This window comes from Festucalex cinctus, chromosome 8 (assembly GCF_051991245.1).
Source record: "Festucalex cinctus isolate MCC-2025b chromosome 8, RoL_Fcin_1.0, whole genome shotgun sequence".
NCBI classification, from domain to species: domain Eukaryota; kingdom Metazoa; phylum Chordata; class Actinopteri; order Syngnathiformes; family Syngnathidae; genus Festucalex; species Festucalex cinctus.
The window spans coordinates 10,831,980-10,856,388 of record NC_135418.1 but is presented as its reverse complement, the minus strand read 5'-3'; the positions used below and the strand labels follow the sequence as shown (position 1 = coordinate 10,856,388).

Genomic DNA, 24,409 nt, shown 5'->3' with positions numbered 1-24,409 from the left:
TCTGGCTGAAGATGTTGAAGCGGCTCATATAGCTCACGGATTATATCGGGGTCACATGGGCAAAATGACCAATAATATTTGCATTTGCCACCAGTAAAATGTTCAGCTCCAGTGATTTTGGTGAAAAGCAATTAAGATTCGGTATTAGTATTCAAATTAAAGAGGAATTAAACAGGCTCAGAGATTAACCCTTTTGGGCATGGCGGTCATCTTTGGATATGAGATGGGGTTACCATGAAGCCTTCTTATTATAATGAAAGGTAGTAGGGCCAAAATGTGAAGAGGATGATAATATTTTAAAGAAATATGATTTATTTATTTTTTGCACTTTTATTGTTCTTTGAACCATCAACTTTTCCTTTCTTTTTTGACAAACTCTGGTTTGTACCTTGATGATGTTTGAAATGAAATTCTTGGCCACATTTATTTTGTCACGAATTATTGTGCCATCAACCGCCGGTTATGGGGACACCTGTATCTGCTCACTTTTCAGTGACTTTGACAGTCTTGACAAACACATTATGTAAAAATATTCATTGAAAATGCAATCATATTTATCAGAGGTGGGCACTTTACAAAATTTTGCTGGTCCGCCATTCCTCAGCATCCTGGGCACCCTCCATTTATCGTCAGTCCATCATTTTTTTTCAAACCGTACCAAACTGTAATCGTCTGTCATTTTATTTTAAACACGCTTCTGTCATCGCTATTCATCACCGCTATTTTAGAACCGAAAGACAGATTCTGTCAGTCCATCAATCGTCAACAAAACGTGTGTGTCAGTGACAAACAGACAGACAGTCTGTCAGTACTAACGGAATGCCCACCTCTATTTCCTCTCCAAAAGTAACTGTGACACCTCCGAGGTCAAACACAATCCCTTTTAGGACACTTGTCAGTCTTGATTTTGGTGGGATTCGACAAGAAAATTCCCATAGGAAAAAAAGACCACCAATGAATGTGGTGCCCGACAACTACTATAGCTATTACTAATAATAAATTGATTTTTTTTTTCTTAGGTGAGAGCGGTTGAAATCCTGAAACATCTTATACTCTTTAGCTTGTCACTCAAACCTGTGCTTCTCAAATTATTTTTTGTTTCCACCCTCTTCCCCCCATGAACAAGAAAACATGACTCCTTGCGTACTCTTTGACAATGAGAGCTGCACTGCCACCTACTGTTGTGGATGTACAATTACGCATCATTGTAGTACGTCAAAAAAAAAAAAAAAAAAAAAAAAATATATATATATATATATATATATATATATATATATACATACATACATATATATATATATATCAAGATAAATCACGGACCATAGAACTAACATGGAACACAATAATGTAATGTGTTTTTACTTTTCAAATGCAGGGGAAATGAAATTACCGGTACACCAGAGAACAGTAGTGAGGCACTGCCTCTCCTGCCTACCTTGTAATACATGTGAAGCCAATTTACTATGTATTCAACATGATCATATTCTACTTTTCAGTTTTTTTTTTCAATCAAATGCAGCATTTCCCTTGCTTACACTCTCATATCCCTCAAGCATCTTTACTTTGCCCCCCTGCAGCAACCCTGTTATTTTATCTCAGCAGTAAGAACAACCTGCAAATGGCTGCCTGATGCAAAACGTCATTTTCCCAGAAATCCTGCCAGAGATCTCTCCTTGTTCCAACACAAAGTGTTTCTAATTGCCTGGTCGAAGCGGAGCGTCCAGCTGACAAAGGCGTGTTGATCAATACTCGCCCATAGGAAGGCTGCGGAAACAAGCGCCCTCTTGCAGAAAGATGTGGGACACATAAATCCAGATCCAAAGACCCCCTGAGCACAAGCACACGAGGCCTAAACCTATTCTGGTGATACTATGATCAAATTAACAGTACTGTAATCACAAATTTGGATTCATATTAAATCCTAACAGAAGTTCCAAAAATATGAACCTGTTATGTGCTGAGGTTGGATCCCAAAGCGCAGACACAAAATAAGATTTTAACTATTTATTATTATCATTATTGAGAGGCATGGAACAAACTTGACTAGACGAGAAACAACGAGAGTTGCACAGAGGAGCAGATAATAATCCGACAAAACACACACTTCTCAGTCCGGTTTATATAGACAGCGAATCAATCTGACTGGTTGTGGCTAGACATGTGGGTAACAAGACTGACATGGACTTATCTGATTGGCTGTTGACCAGATAAAGAGATTAGAGCTTCCTGACATCACATAGCTTCTGACATCACATAGCGTTTTACCAGTTGAAACCAGATGCTGGTTACATTAGTTCAAAACAGACACTTGACCATACGGTCATGACCCAAACATAACCCTTGCATGACCCTAGTAATGACAGAACCCAAATTATATAAAAAAAAGAGAGAATAACAAAACATTACATATACCTTATCACCTCTGTGCTGTCAGTGTTAAGTGGCAGTGTTTATTTGTTTGTGTGAAAATAAAATAAGAAAAGAGCATTGGAGCATTAAGGGAAGCCTCAGTGGCACTGAAGACTGAAATAATGGATGATGAAAATGAGACAAGACTCTGTGCTGCTCATTACTAAATGGACTTTGTAGAGGTGGGAACTGTGTTCTACCAAGGCTTTAAACAAAAGACAAAACAGCGCAGTTTGAAATCAAAGTTTATATAATACGTTTTGTTTTGGTCTTCTTCCTAATAACTCACAGTCGAAAAGTTGCTGCCAGATAACACAGTATGTCACAGCAATTTACAAAGTCTGATTGACTTGCTGCAGCGGTTATAAATAAAATTTCTCCCCTTTGATATTTTGCCAAAATTCATTAATGACACCGTTCAGCAGAGAACCGACTTAGTTCTAATTTTTCTTTGTACTTCAACGAATGCCAACTGCTTGTGTTTACGCTTTTTTTATTGATGTTCTCAAAGTGCTTATTTTAGGCGTTTAAAACATTATCTTTTCTTTCCGTAGGCTCTTCTGTTATGCAAGTGACAGCCAGCGACTCAGATGACTCCACCACAGCTAACGGCATGGTTCGCTACCGCATCCTCTCGCAGACGCCACACAGTCCCATCCCCAACATGTTCACCATCAACAGCGAGACTGGAGACATTGTTACAGTTGCGGCGGGCCTGGACAGAGAGGTGTGTGTGACAGTCAAATCATTTACCGTGACCAAGCTTGTAACTTAATTTACTTCTATATAAAATCTGGTTTTCCACATTGAAAGCAATTCAAATGTACTTAATCCTTTCCAGCCACCTAAAATGACACCAACATTTGTGCATTTAATGAAGAGAAATAGCATTGTTTTGTAAAATGTATTATAAAACCATTTAAATATAATATAATTTAAAATAGCTTTGGAAAGTATAATGAAGCCCAAAGTCACATACCGGCAGCCCATTTAAGGTTTTTTTCTTTTTCTTCTTTTTAATTAACGGGGCATCAGCATACCTGAAGCACATTGTTGTTCTTCTTTTTTATTATTATTATTATTTTAGCTCACGGAAAACTCGAACAAGCGATAGCTTGTAACATGAAAAGTAGTAAGCTGAGGCACTCGTAAGTCGGGGTGAAACCACTAATTTTAATCGGTATCGGTGAGTACTAAGGGTCTGAGTATCGGTATCGGTATCCGTCTGAAGAAATGTGGTATTGAACATCCCTACTAATAATTTATTTGTGTTTTTGCATGTCTAGAAAAATGCTAAAGTATATAAACCAATTTATTTGTAAAAGTGACACCTATTTTTTGACACCTCCCTTTCTGACTTTGACCATCTCCAAACATTTTTTATGTAATGATTTATTTATTTATGTATTTATTTGTTTGTTTGTTTGTTTGTTTGTTTGTTTGTTTGTTTGTTTGTTTTAACTATGCCAAATGGCAATTTTAGTATATGTCGTGGGCCACTGAAAAATAGATGGCGGGCCGCAAATGGCCCCCGGGCCATAGTTTGGACACCACTGATTTAGAACAATTTGATCCATTGGTCGATATTTAGCATTTAATGCAAAATTGGTGGGCGGTCTTCATTTGCCCAATCGATCAATGACGTCATTGATCGGCTCCACAAAATATAGAATTACATGTTATAGTTCATGTTTATCAGGTTTTTTGTTGTAGAATTTTATCATTATGATTATTATTATCATTATTTTCTCCATGCATTTCAGTTGATGTCAATTTGCATGGGTTTTTTCGTTAAGTGTGCCTAACCCCCGCAATTGGCGGCGTTTAACTGGAAATGTTTAAATAGATATATTGTTCATCTTCTGATCGAATTGGTGATTTATATATTTACATATTTTCAGCTAATGACAGGATTCCACTCATACATATATGAAACCCTTCCATCCACCCATTTTCTTGACCGCTTATTCCTCACAAGGGTCGTGGGGGGTGCTGGAGCCTATCTCAGCTGGCTTCGGGCAGTTGGTGGGGGTACATCCTGAACTGGTTGCCAGCCAATCGCAGATATATGAAACCATTAAGCCATATATCAGTACATAGTCATAAACCAAAGACGCCCGTCTGTTTTTTGCTTGCTGTGCCACACATAATGAATCTCGGCCAATTTTTGGGTGCCATCCTACCACCTGCTTTAAAGTGTTCATTAATTTACCAGCTTTAAAAAAAATGACAGACTATACTGTACTTTTCAGTTTGGTCCCTTTACAGAAAAGAAAACTCGGCAACATGAAATAGCCAAATGATGGCTAACTTACAGTATGTGTACAAACTACTGTCTTCTTTTCTCAGACCAAATGACAAGGCAAACTATAAAGATAAATCTAGCAGCTATCTGCTGTTGAGGTCTTTAGGATTTTACCGCCGTTGTTTTTTTTTTCCCTCATCTGCAGCTGTTGTATTTTTCTAACTGCTATGGTTATCCTTAAACCCACACACCAACCCCACCATAGCAAGTCGTCCCATTTCCACCTCACTCTCTAATGAGGGAGGTCACTCAGGGTTCATCCATGTTCATGCGTTGCAGGTTGTTGAGGGTACAAGTGCGGAGCAGAATTTCTCTTGCCTGAGGAAGCTGAAAAGAAAATCTGGATGGCAAATCCATGGAAACATTTAACTTTGTATGCCGTCGTAATGACTGTAATTTCATCTCATAACTTACTTGGTTGATTTTTACAGCAGACATAAAAGCACTATTGATTGTATCTCATAATGTTTATATTCTGAGAAGTCCCACTGGTCCCTCTCAGCATTAAACCCAGTCAGCCAACACTTTTGAAATGAAAGCTGGATTTCACAGTATAAAGTAAGCATGTTCAAAAAAGTTTCAGTTAAAATTTAAAGAATGTAATTACAAAATATGTCCTTCCAATGCTTTTCCTTGTCCCAAATTGGCGGTAACAATGCAAACGATGTTCTTTGGGAGCACTATCAGAGAGTTGAGTGAACGTGGGCCAGCGCTGTGTTGCCCGTCCCGTTTTGGCCCATGCAGAAGCAACAGCAAGCTGATGTGAAACTCATTCATCTAAACATATCCAGCCAAACTGGGTCCCGCCTTCCTGTGATATGAGAGCCTCACCAAAGGTGTGACACAACTGAGAGTTCACCCACCTGCTGTTAAGCTCGTTAACACACACTCAATCACGCAGACACATTCACGCACATTTTTTCACACTTTGCCAACATAGAGTGATGAACATAAGATCAATGCCAGGTGTCTCACTAAATCTATGCAGCGAAAAGGAAGCTATACCACATGCATCCTGTGTCAACAATAAACTTGCTTCAACACCTTTATATCCTCTCTTTTGCTTGCTCTCACAGTTCAGCTAATCCGCATCCACCACGGTGGTGTTTAATTATAATATTCATGTGCTAATTAACAGGTGAAGCCGTTTCTCTTATATTGAGGAGCTTGGGGTTACATGGGGTTTAGCCTAGTTATCGTTTCCCCTGACGTTACTGAATGCCAATTATTGTTATGAGCGTTCTCCGGCAATAATCTCCCTCAGCTCGCTCTCCTCGGAACACACGTGCTTCCGCATGATGCTTTCGACAGGCTTACAAGGAGGATTCCACTCGCGTTGTGTTGGCATCAAATGATTTTGTGCATTTGAAATGAAGATGAGTTGAATTGAGTTGAAGTTTCTATCAATTTCATTTTTGCAAGCAAATTCTGCTCTCTGGGGTTATATTAATTATATTATATAAAAAGAGGATAATAAAGGATAAAGGTTAAATATCAAAATGACTTTTAACTGCTTTTCTCATTATATAAAATACACTACAACAGTGGTGTCCAAATTTCGGCCTGGGGGCCGTTTGCGGCCCACCATCCATTTTCTCACGGCCCTCTGCATATATGGAAAAAAAAAAAAAAAAAACGTGTTATTGTTGGGATGTGATACGCCCATGATCCATCTGGCAACTACTGAAAATGATACATTTCACTGAAAGAGCTTTTCTCGGTATGCAAAGAACAAACTATTTACGACTAATAGTAGCGATAATAATAATAATAGATAGTAGTAATAATAGTAATAGTAACGATCTTCCTCTAAATAATGCCTCATGAATTAAGACATTTAATTTTCAGCAGTAAATTTTTTCTTACACTTTTTCTTTCCTCTTGCTTTGGTTCTGAATGTGGAGATCTGCTCAGGAGAGGGACAAATATATTCTAGTGGGATACAGAGCTGTGCACTGCCCCAAAAATCATGAAAAATCCCCAACTGTCTCATCGGCTTTAACAGGTGTTTAAAAAAAAAAAGAAAGAAAGAAAGAAAAGAAAACAAACGGCTAGCAACGCTAACGCTGTTAGATTTCTGTAAGCTCGCATAGACCATACAAAGCACATTTTTGGCCACCACAGAGCATCTCACACAAATATTATTAATAATAGAGGAAAGTCTTGAATCAGTAATTCTTTCAAATTAAAGCTTAAAGGTTGCTAATGCAACAACTCAAGATTAGAAGTAGCTCATTTACTTGTCCTATCAAATGAAGTAATTAATTTACTGTATAGGTTTTACACTTACAGGAATATAAGTTCACGTTTGCTGCTGCAAACATCCAGTGCCCTCTCATTCATGGGTCTGTGTAGCTCTTTTCTGCATTAAAAAAAAAAAAGTGTAAACAAAAATGCCAACAACATTTTCTAAGGCAGTTTCAGATGGAGCATATATCTTATTAGTGTTTCTCTACTCATTTTTTAGGGGCTGGGGGGGTTGGTGTAATATGACATTTTTAAAGTACAGTGTAATATAATAGCCATAATACTACTAAACTACTTGTTGTGAGGAAAAGTGATTTAAAAAAAAAAAAACAAAAAAAAAAGAATTACAAATATCCTTGCAGCAAAATGAGGCGAAATCTTGTGTTGAGTGGCCTAAGAGATACAGTAAGAATCCCTTAGCAGTTCAGGTATTGTTCTTGGAACGTATCCTAAAAGTTAGTCGTGTGCAGTGTTTCCTTTAAGCTGTGTGGCTGGGCCAGTGTGTTACCTAGTAGCCTACCAAAACACTACCGCCCACTTAAAAAAAAAAAAAAAAAGTAATAGAAAAACTGGGGTGAGCATATGTGGTAAAATGAATGGTACCACTGTCTTCAGTGCGGGAAAAAATGACCTAGAAAATATGTATGCCATTTTTGTTTCAAATTGTTTGTTTTTTGATGCACCACCAATTGTTCAAAAAAGAAACAGAGCTTGACTGTTTAAATGTGTACATCTTTTGAATCGAAGAAAGAGCAATTGATTTCTTTTGGAAGTTGCAAGATTTGTTTTTGAGCAAACTTGCAAAGAGTACACTCCACTATGTGAAGGACTGTACAAGAAGAGGCTGCTACATTTTTACATTTTAGTGCAAATCTCCTTTTTTCATCGTTTTTTGTTTTTTGTTTTTAAAGAATTGCCATCCGTATTGTTTTGTAGTTATAAACCATGAATTCTAATGATTTGATCTGTTAAATATCGCTAAAATCCTCAAGACACATCCTGGTTCCACAGCTGGCAAGATTGCGCTCTTTTGTAAGCAGCGGGCGGCCTGGCAAAAACAAACTGCTGTCTTTCATTACCCCCGCATGTCTCAATCCCCCTCCCCCCGCGCCCCATCCTCCAACGGTCCAGTGTGGCATGATGTGATGTGGCTCTTTGCCAGACTGCCCGCACTGCTGATGCCAACTCTATGCAGGACTGCTTGGCCCGTGCTGTCTGCAGGGGATGAGTTCCCACAATCTGGCTCTATTAATGTCTTCGGATTCCACCTGGAGAATAATGCTGCGAGTCTGCATCCTTAAAACGGGCCGAGGGGGCTGCATTGTCTATGAGAGTCAGAGTTATGTTAACTCGAGGCAGAGCATCCAAGCTCCAGGAGCAAGCCAGCAAATCCACTGGAGAATTATGAGCAGGTTGCTGAATGAGGACTAATGATGCATGGAGGTGGGGGAGGCCATTTTGTAGCCAACACTGAATCAAGAGCACTGAAAAATATGTTCTCGATATAGTGTGAACTTTGTATTGAACCTTTCTTGAGAAACTTTTCTTTCCTCGCTGCAAATTTGCCACAGTTTATGCTCTTGTTCCAACCATTTTTCACACTTGCCCTTTTAGATTTTATTTTTAACCAAATGTTAAGGTGTCCTCTCAAACGACATAATTTTTACTAAATAGCCTAGTAGCTCAATTCAAGCTGATTAGCTTTGCGATGTGGCACAGAAACAGTTATACCAAACCTTGCTGTCCAAGCATTAAAGGAAGGCACCTTTAATTTTACATGTATGGCTTGATTGGCAGTAAATAGTTAGTTTAGCTACGAAACATGCATAAGAGCTGAAGAATACACCCCAATATTGATTTATTTAACTTTTTTCAACATAGAAGTACTTCCGTGTTGGAACGCCCTCAAGTGGTGACGTAACAAGTGTGTATACTCGCTTGGCGAACAGTAGTTCACGCAGACAGAACGACGAGGAAGACACAAACGTCACTTATGCCTTACTGTATTGCAAAATTTTGCAAGGTGTCGTCAAGGAAAAACCCGCGAGGAGCACACTGGTATGTTATCCCCCCAAAAAAAAGACTATTTGCGTAGAAAATGGCTTGCTAAGTGCTGTCGACCTCCCGGCAAGGACAAGCAGGCGCGGACGTTATGTTTTATTAGCTCGTAAGTTGTTTATACTTCACAAATTGACCATGTTCATAATCTTATTTTAACAAAAAATTTATTGAATGTGTATTAGTGTCATTATCATCGGCATGTGCGACGTACTACATTTGTGTTCTGTCCCGCTGTTCTTCCTGTGGTGCCTTCCACTTTCATTTGCATAATCTATTAATTTCGTTCGGATCCAAACCATTGATAACCAGCCTAGGTAACGGCGTCTCGCATTTCCTTACTTCATTTTGTCTATAAATAAACACGGTTAATACACAACCTTCTTGCAAGCTTTCGTTTACATCATCGGGACGCTACGCAAAAAAAGAAAAAAAAAAACAGCTAGGGGAGGTTGGGCGCTGTAACGACGATACATATAATTTTACTATTTTTTTCTTTTTCCTGAAATAGTTTGTCAGTTCCACACGTTTTGCATTGCTCGTGCTATGTGTCACTTTACCTGTTGGATATTGGCTCCTCCAAGACTTTTCTTCTTCACATCTTTCATCGCAACCAAAGCTATCCTGAGAATGTCTATTTAGTATTGCCATGTTGAATGTCTGATGTTCCAGGATGCAGTTGAGATTGTCCGCAAGGAACCGATCCTCGAGTTCTTTTATTTCCAGACAGCACACATTCATTAGCGGATTGTCCATTCCTGCAGCTCCCGCACGAGCACCATTCACCCACCGCCTGATTCACTCGTTCATTAAAGTTTATTTTGTGCCCGAAAAGACCATCTGGCGCCACAACTTTCACATCCAAGGCAGACTTTCCTTCGGTAGTGTTATTTTGTCGTGTTGGCTCGAAGCGATAAGGTTTAATCCTTCCGGGTTTGACGCTAGATGCACGGCTGCGTTGCATAGCGCTTCCATCGTGTAGCGTTTACACACTAGTGACGTAAACATCCGGGTTATTTAGTCACGTGTAACAAACATGCCGGCGTTCGATTCATTTTAACATCGGTTTAAAAGTTATTAAATGTACATAAAAAAATAATCACGTCACCAAATTAATTATTGAAAAAGTAGCAACTTTTTGCTGCTAAAAATGGATCAATAAGTAAAGTGTTCCTTTAACATTTTATTTGGAAGCTAATGCTAATAAAGTGTTAACCAATGCTAATCTCTCTAACGTTGCATCTCTGCATGATAGTTGGCAGCCACGTCAAGAAACTCAGTGTGGGGGTGGTTATAATGTTAATAGCTCACTCACAGACACATTTTCAGAAGTAGGCTTCCATTTATGGGAAGAAATGCTGTGCACTTTACACTCTAGTGCCCAAATGATTAAGACTCAAGGTATCTGACTAGCTAGCTATCTCTTAAGCCTTTAAGTTGGGTTAATTAGTAGGCCAACAAAGTGAGTATTGCTTCTCCACACTCTAAGATGTGATGTGATCTGAGATGTAATTAATTCCAAAAGGCTTTTATTGGACAACATGTTAGAAAGCTTTCACTGATAGTTTGTGCTGTTTTGATCAATTGAAGTAATCGAGTAGTCTCTCCTTATTTGTTCTTTAATGAGGGTGGAGACACCAGATGTAGTGTATGTTTAACAAGGTGTTCTTGTCACTTTGGGTCAGTTTCTCTCACTTCCCATTTTTTATTCTTAAAAGATTTTGTGCTGTGTTTGTCATGTTCTTGTTTAATTCATCATGTTTTGTCTAATATACGTATGGTCACACTGATTAGCATGATTAACTAATTCTTGTGCCGTCTGTTTTTTTTATTGTAGCAGCTACATTGATATGTGACTCAGTCTTTTTTTCTTTAATCCAGTATGTGACCAGAGCTGCTTTAATGTGATATTCCTGCACCTTTTTGTTTTGTCTTTATGGTTTTGGCAAATTTGAAATGGTTTCAGTTAATGATTTAATGGCATGTATGCTATAGGAATTGGGTTCAACTAAACCCAGTAAGGCTTTGTTACTGTATTGGAGGAATTGTTGGTTTATAGTTTGAAAAAATCATTATAATAACAGTTGTATTTGTCATTGTTTTTAATGGTAACGCTATACCTATTATGACAAAAATTGTGTGAATATCAAGTTGCAGAAAATAATTGCTGAACCTCTGTTAATCTGTTAATGAAAGAATAATAATATAATTTTACAACAATACTATGTTCTTTGCAGCCCCTGTAGTCTAAACATGGCATTCTGATTAATATTGTGTTTGTGAAATATGAATCAAACGGCAAAATCCAGCTGTTTTAATCTATCTCAGGGGGCAGCCATTTTGTCACTTGCTGTTGACCAATCACGGCTCAGCTTGTGAATGTCACATGACCAAATTCAGAAAACAGGTGAAAAAAACAACATAATAAACCGACCAAAGTGCCTCCATTTTGAAGTCACCTTTCAGTTATGCTGAAAACTTGAAAAATTGTGGAACACTGATAAGAGTTTTTGGTGGGCTAAAATACATATTGCTTGTCCACAAAATGCTTTGGGATTTTGGGAGAGAGTAGCACTGGGCTCTAATTGAACTGCTCAGCATTTCTACAGGACTCATTAACGAGCCTCTCGTAGCTTGTTTGGCCACTTTTGGGCGGCAGAGTGCACTTGGCTCTGTGCGTGTGCGTGCCTGTGTGGATGCATGTGTTTCCCACCTGTTCCATCACACTGGACCATTAGTCGATATGCATGTGTGCACTAGAAAGGCCATAACACCCAACTAGCCTCTGATGAGCGATAAAAACCTTGCAGGTGCGAGAATGCATCTTTTTCATCCCCTATTATATGCGAGCGCCACCTACTGGCAGTCCTCAAAGGATTGTTTCCTCAAGCAATATATTTGGTTTCCGGCATATTCCTTGTAATCAATATAGTGACTGGATCTTTAATGAGACTGCCAAGGGAGTCATTTAGTGCTTTATGAAGGGCATATGTTATTGATATTTCATTGCACCTATGATAGAGGTCAGGTTGAAATCATCATTAATACAATTGTTTGGGTGTGGAGTAATGAGCGTTTGTGCACTTCTTGATGACTCAGAGATGGCTAATGACCTCAGCTGGGTTTTAGAGCTGTCTTGGTGATGCAGATGGATATATAATCAGATACATCTTTAATTACGAATAAAAAAATGTGTAAGAGAATGTACACAAAAATGACGGTTATGGTGGAAATTGTGACTGACCAAGAGTGGCCAATCAACTCAATGACAGTGGAAGCCTTCACTACCAGGCCATGGTGTCCATGCAAAAAAAAAAAAAAAAAAAGATTTCATTATCTTCCCCCAAACAGTCCCTGACATTAGTAGCGCTTAAAGAGAAGCATTTAAAATATGCACAATGCAAGGCTAAAAAATACAAAACGAGCCTGTCAGCAAACAGATTGTCAATGAGATAGGCTGTGCATGTACAGCAAAGCAGTTGGCTCTGCTGACACTGAACTGTCCTTGACGTCCATTCTGTCCTACTCGATCTCTGCACCCTGACACGGTGGAGGACTGCGTGGACTTAGAAAGAGACCACTTAGTAGCTGTTGTAATCATTGCTTTGGGCGGAAATACAGACACTTTGGTGGATTTGGAATAATGGTAAAATGTGTTTATGATGCATATTATACACCAAGCAATCATTTTTATCAAAGTCTGCAGCAGAATATAAATTATACGAACAAAAATAATGGGACCTCCATTCCACCCACAATAACTAATATGGAAGAAAACTCCAGTTTGAAGCTTTAAGCTTTTGTGGGTCTACGATCCACAATATTTAGGAAGGTCCAGCACTCAGTAAATTGAGACAGGAGCATTATTATTTTTATTTTAATATGTTCATACTTGTGACATTTGTGTTTGGTGTTGTGCCTTGGCTCAATAAAGGTTGTGAAACAAGACGTTAGAGTGACAACATACTATACTATTGCATTTCATTTAGCATGCAGTCTTCTTGGTTAACTTCAGCACCATGGACAGCCACCACACTGAGCCACTAGAGATGCTGTTTGATGTGGTGACTGTTTTGTGTGCTGCGGTGTAATAAGGCACAGGTTTATGTATATGGCAAGCCTTCTTAACATTTAACAAGGGACCTTTTTTTTTTTTTTTTTTTCCTGACCGATACCATTACTCAACCCTTGAGTAGTCACCGATACCGGTACCAAGTCCCATTACCACTAGTAATTACATGTAAAAGACCTCTATATATCCCAATTTAGAATTTCCCTTTAAAGTACTGTACATGAAACTAATGGGCAATTTTCTGTTCTTTTCATTTCTAGTTCCTAATCATAAAACAGCCACAATGCATGGTATTGGTACTCGCCTTAATTTAACATTTAACTATAATTCAGTTTTACCTAGTCAAAAGTCAGATATTTAGAATTCAGATACAGTGTTCCCTCGCTAGAACGCGGTTCACTTTTCGTTGCCTCCCTTGCTTAGCCAGATTTTTATTTTTATTTTTTGTGTGGAATTTTTCATGCATTTCTTTTACAGTAATGTACCTATTTCCTTTTATAAAATTTATGAATGTTTGAACATTGAGAATATTTAAACAACAGAGAAAGATGAGAAAAAGTAAAAAGGTCGATGAGAAAAGTGTATAAGCTGTGTGGTGAGGGGTTTTAGAGCCTTAAAACATTTATAATTAAAATAAACAATAAAGATACCTACTTCGCGGATTTGATTTTTCACGGGAATTTTTTGGAACCAAACCCCAGCGAAAAACGAGGGGGGAACACTATGTCTAATGAACAGTGTTGCTCCTATCCACAATTGGCGTTTCAAATATCTGTAACCTCATTTCACCTTTCTGACATCCCCTTTCCCATTCATTTGTATGGGGTTTGCCGTTACGTGAAATCACAATCAAATTGTAGATACTGTAAACTAGAATTACAGACACTACTATTCCATTACAAATATATCTGTACTACACTAGCAGATATTGTTGACTGAATTGGAGATATTTTGTCATTTGTCCTGTAGGAAAAATGACATTGACGATAATCTGTAATTCTGGTTTGACAAAGCATAACTAAATTACAGCTATCCCTATCAGCTGTTTTGACGATATACAGTTCTGTTACAGATATATTGAATGAAAATTGTGCCTATTCAAAATGGATTTATGGATACAGTACTCAGAAAGTCATCGTTGATACGTTAATAATTTTGGGTCTTGTTAATAAAGTATCTGCAAAGATCGAGCTAGCTATTTAGCTAGCTGTGTTTATTCCTCTAGGTACACGTTTGTCAACGTTTCACTCTTAACTTTGTTGTTTCTCTCCACCTCTCTCCAGAAAGTCTCCCAGTATACTATTATCGTCCAGGCCACTGACATGGAAGGGAACTTAAACTTCGGCTTGTCCAACACAGCCACAGCCCTGATTTCCATTACCGACATCAATGACAACCCCCCAGAACTGACAGTCAGGACGGTGAGTCCAAAACTAAGAAACGTTTGTAGGGTTTGAGTGAATACACATCATATCACATTTTCACATGAGACAAAGCTTTTGGGGTTGTTACATTTACCACAATGGGTTAGTTTCACAAGCAAGAAATAGACTAAGGGTTATATTCACTAAGAATGTGCTGCGTCCGGTAATACCATGAAATATTGCACCACAACTGCACCCGCAGTCTGCGCCCAGTTACCCACCTATTCACTAAGGCTATTGCTCTAATCATATACCGGCGCAAACACGGCCACAAAACTGACAGCTTGGAGCAAATTTGCACCTGATTTATCACACACGGCAATGGATTTGCGCCAAGAACATGGTTGTTATAGTAACAGTTGCAAGAAAGATGACATTATCAGAAAGCAAGGTTGGACCGACAGTTTAACGTTTATAGCGCTATTAAGCTGTACAGAGCAGAGAGGACGACAACGATGTCATTCATTCATAAAGTACAAATTATTGGTGCGATCGTTTTTTAGAAATATATTTTCAGAGGTTGGCGTGGGCGTACAGTATGCATCTGGTACGTAAAAATTATCGGAAAATGCCTCCCTGCCATTGCCGATCAGCCCGGGTTACATTATGTGTCCTAAACCAACATAGAAAATTTTCCCCCTCCCCCCTCCCCCTCCCCCTCCCTCTCTCTCTCTCTCTCTCTCTCTCTCTCTCTCTCTCTCTCTCTCTCTCTCTCTCTCTCTCTCTCTCTCCCCCTCCCTCCCTCCCTCCTCTCCCTCCCTCCCTCCTCTCTGCATGATCAGCCAGAAAGGGACGTGCACCGTGCCACATGCACTGCTGTCATGATCCAGGGATCGAGGTTGTGTCAGGTTAATACATGCTTTCCATAAACGTTATTTGCGTTACGCAAACTCCATGTGGCTATTAGCGCTGGCATTAGTGAATTAGACACTGCATATCAATGAGTCTCATTTGCGTTGGAATGGGCATATTTTCAGTCAAATGTATGCAAATTACCTAATTTACATTCGTGCAAATAACACCGGCGCAATGTGGCGCAATCTGGTTGGCAGCACTTACTGACGGATTTCCACATCTGCGCGTGTTTAGTGAATTAGGTGCTCCCGGATTGCTCCATTTTTACCGGTTAGCGCTGTGCAAAGGCAATGCACACCTTTAGTGAATAGGCCCCAAAGATTTTATTTTGTAAAAATCCACCATGTGTATGCAGGAGAATAAAGTATGGCCACTGACGATAGCGGTGAATGCTACAGGGACAAAAACGTACATGTGTGTTTGTGTGGTGGGTGACAACTTAGGGAAGAAGTTCAAACTCCATCTCATCTGGGGACTAATGTGGATGTTTTATATGTTTGCACATACACGTCCCATATCTTTTACTATATCTATTCAGCCTGTAGTGTGCAAAGTGAGAGTCAAAAGAGATTCAGTTGCTTTCTGCATCAGAAGCCACAGGCAGTGTAAGCAGTGTCAGCATCACACACTGTGATGCTCGTCCCCTTGGCTTCACCGTCGTCTCCCGCATGCCAGGACAGTTCCAGCCGCATGCTCTGATAAGAGCTCCCCAGATGTCAGTGCGAGAGCTCACCAAACAAGACCGTCACTCCTCACACAACTGCCCCGTCCTCCATCTGTGTGGCTCGGCGCAGACTCCAGTCGTCACGACAGCAGTCGACTGTAGTGTTGTGCATCAACAAACGTGCTGGAGTTTTGCCGTTGACAGTTATGACAGGGATGGAATAAACTCTCTGGCCACTTCATTCTGTACGAAAATGTTGCATCTAAAGTGGCTTATAATCTGAACGAATGGTTTTACATCACTGATCAGTTGAAATACATAATCAGTTCTTCAAACACAGATTTATTCAACAGAACTTCAACATTAATGTAAATACATCAAATTGACCTTCAATATGACAAAAATAAATAAATGAATGTCAACGTGTGTCCCCATGCGTGCCCTTCTAATCAAACCATCAATACAGCGAAACCAACCAAGCAGGATTTGTGATTCATCTGCCAGGCTGGAGCGTCTAAATACCTGAAAGAGGATGAAGACTTTTGATTTTTGAACCACACTCTCCTCTGCTGCTCTCCACTTTGATACGAGTTTAAAAGTAGCAAGAAAGCAGGAAAGCATGCCTGTATGATGTGACAAAATGAGGATAAAGTTACAAGTTAGTTCCTTGATGTTCCTTATCATATATGTGAAGCCGCAACAACCATCTACTTACTTTTATTTAATGCTATTTGTGCATCAGAAATCATAATTTTTGCATTGCTCTTCTTTAAGGAGCACTTTGTAACAATTTGTCCAACAATATCTTGACAATGGCCTTTTTATTTGACCATTTATGACTGACACATTTTTAATTAGTAGATTAACATTTTACCTATTCATAATGGGAACTCCTGCAAGCCTCTGGCCAATAGTTGTCAGACTGGATTCAGTTTTTATTTCCCGCCCCCTGTCTGCAGATGTGACGTCATGTGTGCATTGTGTTCTTGAAGAAAGGCGTGTACTGTTTCATTTTTCGGCCACAAGTGGCGGTAGTGATTCAAAATGCATTGAGCGGCTTTCAATACTTTGTCAGGAAGTAGTTTTTCTGGCTACCACTGCCACTCTCATTGGCTGGCCTCAAGTCATTATTACGAGTGGCTTTGTGGCTTGGTGATCACAGTCAACATGTGTGGTGTGTATTTTCTGTGAGAAGTGGGCTTCGGAACCGCCACTGAGCAATTTCTGTATTGGTTATGGGAAAAAACTTTTGAGACAGCTGGTTGGAAAACACAGCTGATGTCAAATTTACTGCAGTCTCCCGAAATCATGCACTCACCAACAGTGTTGCCGGTAACGCGTTACTTTACTCAAAAAAGTCGCTTTCTAAAGTAACTAATAGTCTAACGCGTTACTTTATTCTACAAAGTAGTCTGATTAAAGTTACTGTCCAGAGAATCAATGCGTTACTCCACATTTTCATGAAGAAGGCAAACTATCTCACTGTTGTAACAGTCACAAACAACTACTGCTAACTATGAAGATGAGGCAGAAGTCATTGATCACCACACTGAATTCAGCCATGGTCTGGTCATGAATGGTTTGCACATTCAAAACAAAAGTGATGATACTTTTACTACTAGTTTTATTAACCAAGAGGCACACAACACAACAAAAAAAGTGTGCATTATGGACCATAAAAGTGGTAAAAAAAATAATTTATTTCCATCCTCAAATGGTCCGTGAAGCATTATGGGATGAGGTCGTCCCCGCCCTCTCGCCAGGGGGAGTGACGTCAGACAAGTTACGTTTTCAGTAGGGGTGGAACAAAAAAACGATTCGACCGAACCATCGTTCGTCAAGGGGAGCTAAACGACCGTATCGGTTGCGAGTGAGGCTTTATGGTTTTCATAACAATAGCAAGAGTTCTGCGCCGTGCTCTACTTGTTTTGTTTACATTTCAGTAGCATCACCATTCAAGCTACTTCCGTGTTTCCGTGCTCGCGACACGGCGCGCGCGCGCGCAACGAGTGACAACATACAAATGGAGACAGTTAGCAGAAGCCGGTGCCGTACATCTCGGTATTTCCCATGGCTATCAGTCCTCTCGGTGCACTTGTATGTCTCGGGCCGGCGTTGGTACTGCGCGCGAGCCAAAAAGAATAACTCCCGTGACGATCCAATACATGGATTCAAACGACACAGGTATGTCCCACAGCCAACACACCAGCTAAGCTAAAAGCACACTGCAAGTATCTCATTTCTCAGTTTGTGGCTCCCTGTCAATGTCTACAACTAGCATGAGCAGCAGATAGGAGAACTGAGACGTGCCCGCGATTACGACAGCCCAAAAAACAAAATATAAACAGTAGTGATTCTGTGGTCATCATCGTGTCTCAGATTAAAAAAACAAAAAAAGATGTCATACATTAACCAAAAATGAAAGTGATGACAAAAGAAAAAAAAAATGTTAAATACAAAAATTGTTGATTAAAAAGGGAAATGAACTTTTGGAAATATTTTTGCATATATTAAGTGGTTAAAATGTGTTTGATAGATTTATTGTTCCATAAGGTGGCTTCATATTTCTTTTGGCTGGACGGTAGGTTTATTTCATGTCTTAAATTTATGTTTCTGAAATACTTCACAATGTGCAAATATTCTGTTTAATTGTGTTGGTGTCTGTCTAAAGGTTAAATATTTATATTTAACATTAAATTATCAACCTTTTGCTTTCCTGATCCTTATTTTGAAGAGAAAAAACAAACAAACCAAAAAACAATTATAACTGTCAATAACTACTAATAAATATTTAAACTGATACATGTGTACACACTGGAATAGCGGAACAAACAAACAATAGAGGAATTTAGGGGATTTTCATTTTCAACCTGGACAGATTTTTATTTTTTGTTTTATAAAAAGTATTTACGTTACAAGAAGTCAAGAGAGACTGCCTATTTTGTTTTTCATTAAAAAAAACCTTTATTTTCATGTTAAAAATGCACTTTCAATAAAGTATTTGGAACACCGTTTCTACTGCATTATTTTTATGTTGAGATGGTGTTATCGGCAGCTGCTGAAAGTAACTAAAAAAGTAACTTTTAATCTAACTTAGTTACTTTTAAAATCAAGTAATCAGTAACGCAATTTAGTTATTTTTAAAACCAAGTAATCAGTAAAGTAACTAAGTTACTTTTTCAAGGTAACTGTGGCAACACTGCTCCCCAAATCTTTTTTGCCTCCCTTCCTATAGGGTCTGGGCACATGCAGTAAGCAAATCTAATGTTTCTTTTTGAATATGTATGCAAAACATTCAGCTGCCAATTTGGTCTTTGTTCTACCAAAGGCTGCAGGAGTCAAAGATTCACTCATCTGTGAATTATCCAATTCCACATGTTTACCTCAATAAGGGAAATTTCTTATGTTACTGCAGGTCAAAGCATAAAAGTTTAAAACCATTGGAAGGTCACACATCTAGTCTAACCTTACTACAAATAATCAGCACTCATTCACTTCAGATTTAAATAAAGGGAACTAAAGCAATGTTGGAGTTATTCTAGATTGTGGCAAAATATATATTTTTAATGACTGATATAACACGTTTTTTAAGACTTATTGACATTTTTTTTTTCCCTTCGTTTGGTTCTTTTGTTCGAGGGAATGTTTGTCTTTTTTTTTCTGTGTTGCGTGTGGTTGCCGAAATAAACTTAATTCATCCATTTGATAGCAGGCTAGAGCGCAAAGTGTTGTAAATGCATTTCATGACATTTAAATGAGGTTTTGCCTATTTACTTTGCTTCAATTGGATTTTCATTTCCATTTGCAAAATGGACTCGGGTCCCTTGTAACAATAAACTGCAATTGTGTTTCCCTCACACTCGTCCCCCTAACCACAAATTTTTCTTGAGAGAGTGACCATTTTGGACGCCGCCCTCACTTCCAGTCAGCTTCATTGTGTATGCCTCTGAGAGAGAACCTTCCATTTGGCTGTCTGACAGCATGGCCAAACTGGCAGGGAAGGTTTTTAGTTGTTTGTGCTAAAAGCTTGGGGTGATGATGAAATGGAGGCCAGTGAAGGATGTTGCATTTTTAATTTGAGTCCCTGCGCTTATTGGCCGAGTCGTACTGCAGCGGATGCAGCAGAGAAGGCAGAGAGGGGAGCAAGTTGGGGATTGAGAGCAAATACAGGATAGGTAGCTTAGATGCTGCTTCAGTCCCATAAAGATGAAGCCATTAGTGAACAGCAGCTGGCAGATACACTCCATAAACATGTTTACCTCTTCACATCATTTGAAAATGAGAGCCCTTAATGTGCGTGAGAACATGTCACCAAGTTTCCAGCAGTTAGTTTACAAGGGACTTGCTTCAGACTGCAGTTTAATGAGGATCATTATAGCAAGATTATTTATACTGTTGCCTTAATTACATATTAGGACACAAATTTGTCTGCCTCACAGTTCTCAGTTTCAAGGTTTGACTCTTGGCTCATGTTTGCATGTTCTTTTTGTGCTTCTATACCAGGGGTGTCAAACTCATATTAGCTCAGGGACCGCATGGAGGAAAATATATTCCCAAGTGGGCCGGATCGGTAAAATAATGTTATATAACTTAAAAACAATTGCTGTCAAATTATAGATTTTCGCTATTTGTGGGCCAGGCCTAAATTACGGCGCTCAACTTAAATCAAAAAAATAATATGAATGCATGCTGGATGTGTTAAAGCTACCTGTTTTGCATATATATTGTTCCCAGAATGCATTGTGTGGTGCAGTTAACTCATTCACTCGCCACCATTTGCACTGAAGCAACCCCTTCGCTCCCGGCTGTTTTACTGGATTTTGACTGATTTTTGCAAATATTGTGCTCCATTGTTATAAAAACATGGAACCTAACAAAAGAAAGATTAGTCTCTTCTTTCATCAGGATTAAAAAAAAAAAAAAAAAAAAAGTATATTTCTATCTGTTTCCGTTTTGCAGCAATTAGAATATAGCTAAGTTTCATCATGATTTACAAATTTGTTTAAAACTGTGGGGGGAAACAGCTTGTTGCAACATGGCCCTGGTTGATCTCTTATACTCTGCTGCCACCTGCTGGCCGTTTTTGTAATAACTAACATTGCTTCATTTTTTATATGTTTTGATTGTGGCCAGCTGATTAATTGGTCCAACATTACAAATTATGTTTTACTTTACAAAAATCATCTCGCGGGCCAGATTAACCCCTCTGTGGGCCTGATCCAGCCCGCGGGCCGTATGTTTGACACCACTGTTCTATACTTTTTTTTTTTTTTTATATCTTCCTCCCAAATTCCCAAATTCCATTATGAGGACAAATGGTGTCGAAAATGGTTGATGGATTTGACAAATATACAAAATGCTAATGTAAGAATTGTAAAATCATTTTAATGTCTGGCCTTTCCTATTTTTCCCTCTTTCGCATCCTTGATCCTGCTACGCAGTTTTCCGGGGAGGTGCCAGAGAACAAGGTGAACGTGGTGGTGGCCAACCTGACAGTGGTGGACAGGGATCAACCTCACAGTCCCAACTGGAACGCCGTGTACCGCATTGTTAGCGGGGACCCTTCCGGACATTTCACCATTCGCACAAACCCCGTCACTAATGAGGGCATGCTGACTGTAGTTAAGGTGAGTGTTGAAATATTTGATGTCTTTCAAGCCTCGGATGTGACGATGATCAACTTTGTCTTCTGAGAAACCAAATGACAAATCCACAGCATGACATATTGGGGGCTTTTCCACCACCGGAACTTTTGGAGAACTTTTCAGTTTACCTTGGTAAAATTCAGTTTGCCTGTTTTTTCACCAACAACAATTTCTGGGGTATTTAAATTCCCCAGGGGGCATCCAAATACTATCCCAGCAGCAGGGTCTTGCTGAGCCAGGCTGGAACTTTGAGGGGACGGGCTGCAATGACCACGGCTGATTGGTTGGTCAAATTTGGAAGGCGGTGTTGTTTTTATATTAGCTGGGCTCATCAAACTCATACATCACCAAACTCTTTTGAATGAATTGCCGAGAACTCTAAGACGCTTTGGAAACACAATTATAAATTCCCTCCTGAACTTTTACAACCAAGAACTCGCTTTACCCAGAACTCAAAGTTCCTGGGCTTGTTGGTGGAAAAGCAGCTAATGTAGTTAAAGGTCTTGACTTGAAAGCAGTGGTTGACAAATTATGGCCTGTAAGCCATTAATGTTTGTTCAGTCTTCAATCTAGCACATCGAGCATTTATATTATCAATAGTCCTGTAATATTTGGTGCATTAATTTAGTTTTGTTGTTATTCTTCTTCTTCTTATTTTTATTATTATTATTAGTAGTAGTAGTAGTAGTAGTAGTATTTTATACTATAAATGTATCTAAACATTTCATTATTTCAGTGAATAACCGGTTGGTTGATTTATTGATTATTATTTATTTATTTATTTATTTATTTATTTATTTTTGTCAATTACACAAATGAAAAATTTGGCAATTTGTATACACATGTAATGTGTTTTTTCCATTTATGAGAGACTTAGTGCATTTTTTATTGTATTACTATTTTATTTTATTTTTTACAATGAATGTGTTTATACATTTCATTATTTCAGTGACTAACCGGTTGGTTGATTTATTGTAAGAAAAGGAAAAATGTCAGTCAAATGAAAAAATTTGTAACATTAAGCATGAGGTGAGCATCAATTATACAAATGAAAAATTTGGCATTTTGCATACACATTTAAAGTATTGTTTTTTTCATTTATGGGAGACTTAGTGCATCTACCCATTTAAAAAAAAAAAAAAAAAAAAAATGTAGCCCTTGAGCACAAACATTTGCACACCACTGCTCAAAAAGTGATGCCTGTATATAGATTAGGTTAGCAGCAGAGGCCAAGACCAATGGTTGTAAAAAACAAAACAAAAAAAACTGTAAACTTATAATTCAAACTGTGTTTATCAGGCACAGCAAACAGACCTCCATGGGCGGATGATGTAACGTTGGCCAAGGAGATCACAAATCAGTGTTGTTTTCTGTTAGCATCTGTTAGGTTAAGCTCCGCATCATCTCTTTCCCTTCCATCTCATGTCAGCTTTTGATATCTGTTTGGCCTCACAACTGATATTGAACATGAAACAACAAAAATAAACAATAAGAAAGTATTTTATCAGATGGCACTGTTGTCATCAGGCACTCTCATTTTCCTCCCTTCACTTACATTTCGCTTTCCTTATCTCCTCTTTTCTAACACTTGACTTCTTCTCTAGTCGGTGGACTTTGAGATGAACCGGGCCTTCATGCTGACGGTGGTGGTGTCCAACCAAGCCCACTTGGCCAGTGGCATCCAGTCATCACTCCAGTCCACAGCCGGCGTCACCATCTCCGTTCAGGACGTGAACGAGCCTCCCGTCTTTCCTGTAAACCCGAAAATGATCCGCTTTGAGGAGGGAGTTCCGGCAGGGACAACCCTGACCGTGTTTTCTGCTCAGGACCCGGACCACTTCGTCCATCAGATTGTCAGGTACTTACTAGAGTGTGAAGGATTCTTGAATTAGTGTCACTCTTATTTTGCACGTGGGTGGTCCACGTAAGAATATTTTTCATAGTCAACCCTGTCTATTCATTAAGCCACTTATTTCATTAGCGCTGTGTGATATAGAAAAATTCTTCTATCACAATATAGGCCATTTCTGTTTTTTTCAGTTCTCTGGACTTGTGATTATATTTTATTTTTGTATTTTATTTTATTTATGTAACTTCCATCTTCCAGCTATGTTGAGTAATGAATCCCAAGACTCATTTTTATATTATAATTTATTCCATTTAATGTAACTTATTTTCCATTCCAAATAATCCATTCACTCAAATGAATTGTATTGTATTCCTATTATAACACATTCTACAAGCGGTGTACACGCTGCACCCACTACTGGACACACCTTTTAACCATCTGCTATTGTGTGCTGTAGCTTCAAAGAGTTTGGTGTGTGTTTTGGCTATATTAGTTTCAGAAATACGGTCATTACAGTCAAAGCTTCTTCTTTTTTTCGGGAATCCCACGATAAAAGTTTTTTACTAATTAGTGATTTTTTTTTTTTTTTTTTTTTTTTTGGTACAGTCCTGTAAATCCCAGAATAAGACGTGGATATATGCTCTGTCTGAGTGTGCTCATTAGGTTCCCAACATACCTTGGATTCTTTGTTCGTAATAACTTGTGCCTTGGGAACACCAGATACTGCATATGACCCCTCTTAGAAAGTAATTAGTTGCTCAAAGGATGACAGGTATCATAATCATTGTTTATCCAAATGGATAAATAAGAAGGAAGGAAGGAAGGAAGGAAGGAAGGAAGGAAGGAAGGAGAGAAATATGACATTGGATATTAGTAAGTCA

At 38.8% G+C, this 24,409-nt stretch overlaps 1 protein-coding gene across 2 annotated transcripts in view; it reads left to right on the top strand.

Annotated features, from left to right (window-relative positions):
• Positions 1-24,409, top strand: part of cdh4 (cadherin 4, type 1, R-cadherin (retinal)) — a 223,985-nt gene that overhangs the window by 184,466 nt on the left and 15,110 nt on the right. For both annotated transcript variants that reach the window (XM_077528441.1, XM_077528442.1), the window contains exons 7-10: positions 2,964-3,136; positions 14,375-14,512; positions 21,476-21,661; positions 23,284-23,537. In XM_077528441.1, the coding sequence (XP_077384567.1) occupies positions 2,964-3,136; positions 14,375-14,512; positions 21,476-21,661; positions 23,284-23,537 (751 nt within the window). The remainder of the gene's footprint in view (positions 1-2,963; positions 3,137-14,374; positions 14,513-21,475; positions 21,662-23,283; positions 23,538-24,409) is intronic.